General features: G+C 39.7%; 1 protein-coding gene across 1 annotated transcript; it reads right to left on the bottom strand.

Annotated features, from left to right (window-relative positions):
• Positions 1-2,344: 2,344 nt before the first annotated feature.
• On the bottom strand, positions 2,345-3,968 carry LOC118117772 (serine protease 1-like). The gene is made up of 6 exons (XM_047342422.1): positions 3,877-3,968; positions 3,493-3,679; positions 3,173-3,349; positions 3,003-3,064; positions 2,621-2,778; positions 2,345-2,497 (listed from the first exon to the last, which is right to left on the bottom strand). The coding sequence occupies exons 1-6, from the start codon at positions 3,923-3,925 to the stop codon at positions 2,345-2,347; spliced, it is 786 nt and encodes a 261-aa protein (XP_047198378.1). The 5' UTR covers positions 3,926-3,968.
• Between the last annotated feature and the right edge of the window lie 6,546 nt (positions 3,969-10,514).

The raw sequence follows: 10,514 nt of genomic DNA, 5'->3' as shown, positions 1-10,514 counted from the left end.
GAAGAATAGCACTGTGTGACGTTTTATCAACATTTAAGCACTGTACCTTTTTTTTTAAAGCACCGTAGCAGTGCATGAGTTGAACTGATGTACGTCTATAGATCAGTGCTTTAATGTTTGCAGGACACAAGAAGCAGACCAAGGTAAACGGTCTGTATTTATAATTTGAACATGTCTTTCAAAGACGGTTTACAGTCAGTTTGTGCACAAACTGCTACACTGGGTATGGATGGAAGTGTTCACCACAGAAACATGTCCCTGCATTAAATCAATTCCTCTTCCTCCTCAGAGGCTTAGTGATGTGTTACTCAAAGGCTCCTGGTATGCAGCAGTGAGGTGGGCAGCCTTTTCAAACCAGATTATCCTTGACTTGCTGATTGCTGGGCTGACAGCTCCAGTTAGGATCAATGCTTGATGATGTGTTCCACCGTAGCAGGCTTCCTGAAATGTGCAGTCAGGTCGAATGTGGTTGAAAACAATGCTAGACAATGCAAGAAGAAATAAAAACTGCATGACAAACGTAATCACTGTTAAAGCTAAACGTGAGAGATGAATAAATAAACCGTTCTACCCTCAGTCTTGCTTGGATAACAGGAGTCTTGTTTCATACAACTGTAATTATATCAGTTGGACTTTGCTACACAAATCTCAACATCACAAAAAGGTTCTGTTCAGTTGAGTCTTGTGCGATATTAAACTGAACAGGCGACATACACAACTGTAACAGAAGTGCCTGTCAATGACCAAATGCTGTTTTAGGGTAGTTCGGTTAATCAATATGATGCCTGTAAAAAGCAGACAGATGGATGGATGGATGGATGGATGGATGGATGGATGGATGGATTGATGATGATAATATCAGATTTTCATGCACGAACATAACAATATTGTATCATAGCTCTACTTGTGGATACAAACTTCCAAACTTAGGATGAACTGCATACAGACAAATGCAGCAACTGATTCAATCTATTCAAATGTGAAACTAAACACGAAAATTTAAACACGAGTACTTTAACACAGCATCGTAAAAACAAAGCTTGACCAGTATAATTTATAGAAAGCATTTGAATACTCTACTGAGCCACAGCCGATAGAGAAGAAGCATCAGTTGAGCCATTGTTCTCAGGCATATATTCACCTTCTGTCTGTCTCAGCAGTGGCAGCTGACGGTCAAACCACGAACACTTATCAACACGATCCTATTGGCTGCGGACCTGTGCACATTTATGCAAAGGACGTTTTCCATTCCTACCAACAGTTTCTGCTCTTACACTCCATAAACTGGAGGAAAGTGAAACTGACTTAGAGGTACAGTGGGAAAGGTTTACAGGGCTCTATCAGCAAGATTTAATATGAAGTTCACATGTTTTCATTAGTGTGTAAAATCACCTGGAACCAAGAATGATGTTGTTTTCACTGGCAGAGAACATCATCATGTTTCTACACCAGAAGGGACAGAAACCAAACACCGGGGACCTCTCGGTGTTTTATCATGGTACTTCAGGGCCACTGGGGGGTGAGGCAAAGATTTTTCAGGTTGTGAGAAATTTGCAACTTCCCAGTTGTGCTTGTTTACTAAAGGTTTGTGTTTTCTGTTTGTAATTACTTTCTAAGTCCCACAACAAAGTTCTGTGAGGAAAAGCAGACTCTATCTACCAGCACAAAGTGCACTTAACCTGGGCTGGAATAAAACTGTGATTTTACTGTCTTCTTCTCAATATGGTGAAATGCAAAACACATCTTCATGCTATGGTAAAAGCAGAGATGTTGATTGAACTATTTTGATGCATTTGTTTTGTCTTCCCACAAGTGTTCCACGTGGAGACGAACTTAAATAGATAAACAACGCATGAAAAAGTAAAGAGAATCCATAAAACATCTTCTCTCCTCACTGGCGATTTCTCACAGTCCCGCAGGGTAGTCATTCAATTCATTGGTGGTAAAGGTAAGACAAAACATTGACTAAAGAAGTTTTACATTGTGCAGGAATGTGTTCATGTGTGTAGTTTGACTTTGACACTAAAACCTTAAAAACAACAAGCCACAAATGCATTGATACTCATTTTATTTCAGTTGACAGAACGTTGGGGAAAGAAAGTCAAATTGTTCATTTTCTTTTCAGTTTTGGTAAAAGAAGAACATCTATAGAATTTACATATGGGAAAAGGCACAATTGTTTATTTTACAGATTTTATTTCTTATACAAATGTATAGGAAATATTTCATGAATTAACAAATGATAGTTAAAGATTTAATGGACAATGACATCAACTGTAAATTTAGATGTGAGATTTCTGTTCAATAACTGAACATTTCATCATTAACCAGAAGCTGCATTTGCTCATGGTCGGGCGATAGTAGCTCTGATCCAGTTCAAGTATGGCTCATAACAGAGGTCGCTAGATGCAAGTGGGTCAACAGCGACATGTGTATCACCATGTGAAATGACACCATAAATCTTGTCCTTGTACACCACTCCTCCACCAGAGTCACCCTGTGAAAGACATACGTGTATTTATTGCGCTTTTTTGCTCAAATTATTATTTCTGTTTATAACCAACAATTGAAACTTGTTAAAGCTGAAGAAATGAAACAAAGTTAGAAGATGTGTACTCACGCAACATGCATCCACCAAAGGTCTTCTGGTACAGATCCAGTGCTCATGTTTCTTCTCTTCGTAAAATTTTTTAAATTTCTCACGCAGATCACTTATGTACGTCTCACAGTCGATGACGTCCATATCAGCACATTGCAGAGTGTCTGAAGAACCACGTTCTGAGGAGAAGAAAAGTTTTTACCAGTGAACTCACCACTGGAAGATTATTATACTTATTGATACTTTAATAAATTACATTGAACCTATGAGTGTTTTTTGTAGAAATAAGCAAAACAATATGAAGACAAAGAAAAACCTAATTGATTTAAATATTTGTCTCTTAACAAAACAAGAACACAAGGAAAAAAAGATTATAAAAATAATCAAATAACATTAATCTCACGTTTTGCATTATTTGGGCCAACCTTCGTGGAAGCGTGACCTGCAATCTGAACCACAGCACTTCTGTAAAAAACAAAAATTTAAATTAAAATATATTTTGAAACTATACGTAGTTAATTAACTAATTCTAGTTTTTATTTTCACATGTTCACTGGAAGGATGAGAACTCACATGTTGGGAGGATGTTTACAGTCGGGAAGTGGTACAGGTGTGATACCTACTGCTTCAGGCAGCTTCAGTAACATGAGGTCGTGTTGCTGGTTGTTGTTGATGTAGATCACAGGTCGATCTGTGATTCGTACTATTTGAAGAGTACCAGCATGCACGCCTATATGTGCAGTGACATTCCTACAGGTAAAAGTTTAAACATCAGTGAATCACAGTCAACACGTCATATTTTAATACTGTTGGTTATTAATCATAGTTTTACATCAAACCATTAATGACCGGTGCATCAGAGCTTTAAAGTAAAAGTTGTTTCACTTTCTCACCGTCCTGGCTTATAGCAGTGAGCTGCAGTCAGAATCCACCGGTTACTGATCAGAGAGCCGCCACACTTGGACACGTGTGTTCCATTAGTGGATTTCAGCTGGACATGGTACAGACGCTCATCTGCTTCACACTCATGACCTCTGATGATTCTCTTCTCCAGATCAACCACTGTGCTCACTGTCACACCTGAATGAGACAGAGAACAACACCTTATCACAGTATCTGACAAAAAGAAAAAGAAGCAGCAGCAGTATTTCTTGGTCAGACCCAGTCATGTCACAAACTCCTTCACTTTCACACCTTGATAAAAGACAGAAATGTGATGCATTGCTTTACTGAAACAGTTTGAAACTAGAACACAGAGAGAATTGCTGCCTACTCACCAAGCCACATGGCAACGAGAAGAGTTGTGAGACGAGCCATCGCTGTCATTCAGCGTCTCAGTGACTGTCCTCCAGATGCAACAGTCTTTTTAAATGTGTTCCTCTGTCCCGTCGGCCTCTGAGGCACCAATCACATTGTGAAGATTTACGCAACCCCATTGGCTAAAGTAATCTGCACATCTATGCTAATTTTTGGATAACAGTTTAGATTAACGTACAGTGTAATTATCAGTACTTATATGTAGGTACAGAGGAAGAACTTGTGAAGTTCATCAAACAAAGAGGTACAAATTTTGGATCTTGTAAAGAACGTATATATTGTAGGTATTTTATATGTAAATGGTAATGGTAAATGGTTTTGTATTTATATATGCTTTTCTAGTCTTGATGACCACTCAAAGCTCTTTACAGTACAGTTTTTCATTCACCCATTCACACACACATTCATACAGTGCATCTATTATTACTTTGTTGTTCTATGAGGGGCAATTCGGGGTTCAGCATCTTGCCCAAGGACACTTCGGCATGCAGATGGGGAAGACTGGGGATCGAATTGCCGACCTTCAGGTTGGAGGACGACCGCTCTACCCCTCAGCCACAGCCGCCCTGTAGCTGATACATATTCTACGATTACAGAGTATTTATATAACCTACTGAACTTTTGTTGGAAAGACCAATAAACAGGTTAACGACATTGATCCTACATAATCTTAGGTAGGCTGTTTAAATTGAATTGTAAAGATTGATGTGTTTTCAGGGCACCGTTGAAAAGGTGTTGAATTAATTCAGTCTAATCCAAGTTAAAAGAATAAAGTTTGCTGAATCGTTCATTCGATGTGACATTTATGTAAGAGGCTGCTGCACTTCTGATTGTAATCGTTTCCATATTAGTTCATAATTCAATATTCTATGATTCTAATTAATATGAAATAAATATGAAACCACTTACAGTTTTGTTCGATTGCATAAACACTAAAATCAAAAGTATTACACAATTATCAAAACCTTACACTCAAGGAGCAAAACATGGGCCCAGATCTGCACCACTATAAGCACAATGTCAGCTTCACACTTTTTGCAAAACAATACACACAGTATTTGCAAAACACTAAACACACTTGTATACATTAAACACAGAAGTATATCAAGATTGCAATTCCAAAGCACTGACTGTCAAATGACCCCCCCTATGAGCCAATTGGTTCAACACAGCCATCAGGTGCGCAAACACATGATTGCTAAATTGTAGACACACCAATCAGGTTTAAGCACTATACAAATGCAGCAGGTGAGTTCACCTGTCTTCAACCAAAATGGAAGGAGTCAGAAGAAGAAGAAGAGTGAGGGTGAGAGGGGGAATCCACGGAGGAGGAGAAGGAGGAAGAGGAAGAGGCGGAGGCCGTGCCAGAGGCCGAGGTGGAGGAAGAGGAAGAGGAAGAGGAAGAGGAAGAGGAAGAGGAAGACCTGAAGCAGGAGGAGAACGTGCTCAAAGAAGAAGAGGACCAAATTTATCAAATGAAATTCGCGCAGCACTAGTTGACCATGTCGTGAACCACGGATTGACGCTGAGGGAGTCTGGACTAAGAGTTCAGCCAAATCTTAGCAGACATACAGTGAAATCTGTCATTGTGACCTGAACTGGAAACATAATCTTCTGTTGGTCTGATATTTGCTGAGCTTACAGTGTTATGCACACTAGTGTAGTAGGGTGAAAACTGGGACATGTTTTGTTGTGATTCTCCATGTTGACATTTTGACTGATTTGGGAATATGGAGAGAAATAAATTATAATTTCATCAGTCTGCAGCATTGGTCTTGTGTAGTGTTTGGTAAATTTATTGTATATTTGCACTTTCTCTGTGTACTTCACTTACAGTACTCTAACCACCGAGAAGTAGAATTGCTAAAAGTGTTTTAGGTTAGCAACAGCAGTGTGTAACTGGTTCTGGTAAAAAATCGTGCTTAAGCAATCGAGAAAAACTGTAATTACATCCCTTCCCTCCTCAGACTAATAGAGTGCTTTTATTTTGTTTTTGGGTGTATTGTATTTTTTCTAACCCCATACATACACATGCATTGTTAGTGTTGAAAGAACCAAAGACAAGTTAGGTCTGACCAGCCGTTGAGTCATTTCATTACTTTGCAAATGATGTGGCTTCCAGTTTAATCTTTAGTAACTGTGTGTGTGTGTGCGCCAGTGTTGTGCAAGTTCACACCTCTCATGAACTAGTTCAAAGTTCAGTTCATACAAGTAAACATGAATAGTTCACGTTCATAGTTCACCATTTAAATTCTGAACTAGTTCATCGTTCAGTTCATTTCATAGTTTTAAGGTGGAAAGTGAGAATGAAAGACTTAACTTGTTTTTTAAAGAAAACTTTATCCATCACTACCCCTTGCCTTAAACTGTACTTCATATGTATCAATTCCTAAAAGAAATGTTTTTTAAATTTTTTTTTAATTATTGCTAATTTTGCCTGTTTATTTATTCATACCCTGCAAACAAAAGGCACAACAAATCATAGTGCTATGCCTTGCTATGAAACCAATTATTAGGCTAGACCTTAAATTCCATCATTTAAATTTATAAAATAAATGTGTGGACAGAGGACAAAAAGTTTGTTGGGGGGTTTGTTTTATTTGTCTGTTGCACCTACCTTTAGAAAATGGCTTCAGTTAAATAATGTAGGCTATGTAATATTGTAAAAAAAACATTAAAATTAAAATGAAATGAAATGAAACATGAAAATCAAGATGGCCATTTTTATCAAACAGCTCAAGAGAGGTAGGTTGTTAACTTTTCAGACAAAGTCCTGAAATATTACTTGGACAGCGTAACAAGTACTGATGACATGCATTCGAACATCAACAACTCCTTTTGAACTCTTTATACTGTAAACTGCACCCCTGTAGAACTCAGGTGCCCCTCTGTTATGGGACTGACACTCAAAACTCTGAGTAAACAAACATGTAAACAATGTTCTTATCAAAGAATCACACAAGCTTGCTTAGTCCACAGACTAGACTCCTGCTTTTTGTTAGCATTTAAAAGCAATTGCTTTTCAAAGTTGGCATCTCCCAACCTGTTTCTCCTGGGCCTAAAGATCTGGCCACCAGTGCTGAATAGCCTCTCTACTCGAGCGCTCGAAGGGAGTGCTGTGTTGTATTTGACAAACAGCTTTGTCAGTTTTGGTAAGACTATGTACTCCGTGAAGTCATCATTGGTCTGTGCATCCAGGTAGATGTCCACCTCAGACTTTTTGACACTTGATGGGCAGTTAAATTTGAAAAAGGATGACCTTTTGCTCTCAGAGCCACCAGATGACTGGGCTTGATTAGAGTCATCAGCTATGTCAACAGATTGAAATTCTTGCTTCGCTTAATCTCATCCTCCACCCAGTCCATCTTGAATGCTGGCAGTAGTATAGCTGCCAGTATGTTTTCTCTCTTTTCGAGCATGACTTCCACTCTTGTAGAGAGTGACTGTATCATGTTCTGGATGAGGGGACGACATGCAAATAAACCTTGCGTAGCCGCAGGCTCGAAACTCTCATCCAATAGGCCATTCAAATCATTCTTCAGCTGGACAATAGTGGGAGCCAGGAACCCAAGGAATGTGTTTTTCTCCCCCTGAAGGATGTTCAGGGCAGAGGCTAGGGGGCTCATCACATTCACAAACTTGTGTATGAAGTCGATTTCTTCTGGAGTAAATCGACGTAGGCCAAACTCATCACAGACAGTGTGCAGGAGGAGTCTGTCATATTCAGGATCCGTAGACAGACTGGCCTGGGGAATCATAGTTGCTATTTTAGACAGTCGCTGCATGGAGAGGAACATAGAGTTCCAACGTGTATTATTTGGTGTTACAAAGCCAATCCCAAGCTTTTCCTCAACAAAATCGGAGGCTTTTGGACTTTTCACTCTGTTCCATAGAGCAGATGCCTTTGAAAAGACGGGCCTCGCTCGCGTTTTGTACTGTCTATCAGATACCTTTTCTGTGTCTTTGGCAACCAGATTTAAGGTGTGAGCCATGCACCTTCTGTGAGGTGGAAGGCAAGGATCCTCTAAATCTGAGAGAGGTGCAGGCTCAATCCCATCATCCTCATCTGAGCTCTCACTAGCAGGGCCAGATTCTTCTGATGCATCATCTTCAGTTGCTTCATCAGCTGCATCAGTAATGGCAACACTCTCTCCAATACAGTTGAATGCTTTAACAAAATTTGAAGCGTTGTCCGTCACAGTGCACACAATTTTGTTTTGAATTTTAAACTCCTTATACACATCTGCCAACACTTTTGCCAGCACATCATATGTGTGTGCTCCTCTGACACGGCAGCATGCAAGGACTGCTGACCTTCTCTGTGATATATCATTTTTGTCCAGCCAATGAATGGTAATGCTCATAAATCCTTTGTTGACAGCTGACCAACAATCTGCTGTTGTGCAAACATGGTCAATATCAGCAAGTTCAGCTTCAAGGTTACTGATAACCTCACTGAATTCTTTATTGAACAGTCCCTGAACCTGCCTTCTTGAAGGCACACGTCTGCCTGGTTGCAAACCATTCACTAGTCTGATGAAGGAGGGCTTTTCCACTTTACTCAGAGGCTGTAAATCTCCAACAATGTAGTCAATTACGAGTTTGTCTACCTGTTGCTGGGAAATCATACCCTTGAAGGCTGCAGACAATGTGGTTTGGGTCATTTGGGCTGTTGGCAGGGGTCTTGGTCTTTTTTTGACTTTCAATTACTTGGAGATAACTTTTTAGGCTAGCTGGATGCTTCAGCTCCACATGCCGTTTTAAATTAGATGCGGATGAGGCTGACGTCCGGACTTGCTTTTTCAGCGCAGGAGGACACAATTTGCACAGAAAGGTGAGATGTTTACTGTCGGAATCTTTATCAGACAGTGTGTAAAAATCCCGCAAATAATAATAAGGTGCATCGGATGTAGTCGCTGAGTCTGCGTCTCTGCTTTCACTTGCCATTTTTATATGAGACCGAGAGCTGTTGTCTTGGAATACGTTGCTTGTTTGGACTACATGTGTGTGCGATGAATCATGGGTAACGTAGTGCGAAGTCGAGTTAGTCGGTTTAGGTTAGGCTACATCGCGGAAATTTTACGGGCACTGAGCAACGACATGGTGCAAGCATTCGATTTAGACAGCGTCTCTCCTCAGGAGAAGGAAAACATTCTGTAACGTTTTAGCGAGACCTCAGATAATATGAACGTGTTCACCGTTCAAATTCATTATTTGTCATTAACAAAATGACTTTAGTAACTGTGTGTGTGTGTGTGCGCGTGTGTGTGCGTGTGTGTGTGTGTGTGTGTGTGCGTGTGTGTGTGTGTGTGTGTGTGTGTGTGTGTGTGTGTGTGTCTGTGTGCGTGTGTGTGTGTGTGTGTGTCTCAACTGAAGATAAGACATTAAACACAAGGTTTTTGTTAAAGTTAGTTGATCAGTTACTTGGTAAAATATCTCCTCTTGCTGTGATGATAAGTTCAATAGCAAAAGCAAATATTTCACTCAGTAACTGATATGCAACTACAACTTTGAGTCCTGAATTTGCCTGAAGGTGTGATAACACGTGAAGCACTGGGTACTATTGTCTGTGCAGCGAGTGTATCTGAACTTCAATGTAACTTTGCTGTTTCATTTCAATTTTACACAAAGATCTTTGTGTTCCGAGACATTTTATTGGACTAATATATAACCTGTAGTCATATTTCCATGTATACGTCAGCTGTTAATGGTAAATGGTGATCACGCTGCTTATCAAGAGTGCATATATATTTCTCTCCCTCTCTTTAACACACGTGTATAAGAGCAAAAACAGCATTATTTAACCTGCTGATACGTCAGCAGTTGGTACAAGAGAAATCTGAGTAGGAACAGGAAGTAGGCATGCCAAGTAGACATTGATTTATTAAGAGGGGTCACAAGGCAACAAGGCTCAGGACCCCTAGAAAGAAAGACCAGAGGAAGGTGTAGACAGGGGGAAGGAAATAAAACGTAAAATGAGACGAGTGAACGAGGAGAGAGAGAAGAGTAAAGGAAGGAGGAGGGACTGGTTGAGAGAAGATCAATGACACGTCTTTACACCAAAATTATCAGGTAGCAGGTAAACCCTGTGAAAAAAACTCTTTTCTCATTGCAAATCGAGGAGATTGCTTCTATTTTTTTCCTTGGTGAGATGTTGGACGACGCAATTGCAACGAGAATGTCCAAATTAGCACGTTCACCCTGGTGTCACGTTTCCATCGCCGCTGATCAGAGCCGATAAAAACCTGTGTGTCTGCTGCAGAGTAATTTGAACATTTCACTACATGTGCCAGATTTCTTTCCTCACGATAACAGAATGATTACCTGGGAAATTGGTGAAAATGATTTTTTAAAAGCCCTTTAATCAAAATGTTAAAGACAGTAAAATATATTCTGGATTAGCTCCTTTATCTGGATTATCACCAAAATTTAATGGATTCTTAAAGGGATGGTATTGTTGTCTTTCTAATATGGCTGAATTACAAAACACATGTTCATGATCCATGCTGTAATAAAAGCCCAGTTGTTGATGTTCTCCCCACAAACACTTCACATGGAGCGGGACTTTAATAAAAGTATAAAACTGACACGACAAACT

Source organism: Hippoglossus stenolepis, chromosome 2 (assembly GCF_022539355.2).
Source record: "Hippoglossus stenolepis isolate QCI-W04-F060 chromosome 2, HSTE1.2, whole genome shotgun sequence".
Taxonomy (NCBI): Eukaryota; Metazoa; Chordata; class Actinopteri; order Pleuronectiformes; family Pleuronectidae; genus Hippoglossus; species Hippoglossus stenolepis.
Note: the sequence above shows the minus strand (reverse complement) of the source record. Positions and strands in the feature narration are given on the sequence as shown.

Bases quoted from the DNA above. Each gene is read 5' to 3' on its own strand.
- LOC118117772 (XM_047342422.1), bottom strand. From the start codon at position 3,925: ATGACAGCGATGGCTCGTCTCACAACTCTTCTCGTTGCCATGTGGCTT. The intron at 3,680-3,876 runs GTGAGTAGGCAG...TGTCTCATTCAG, and splicing joins TCTCGTTGCCATGTGGCTTG to GTGTGACAGTGAGCACAGTG. The intron at 2,498-2,620 runs GTGAGTACACAT...TGTCTTTCACAG, and splicing joins CTTTGGTGGATGCATGTTGC to GGTGACTCTGGTGGAGGAGT.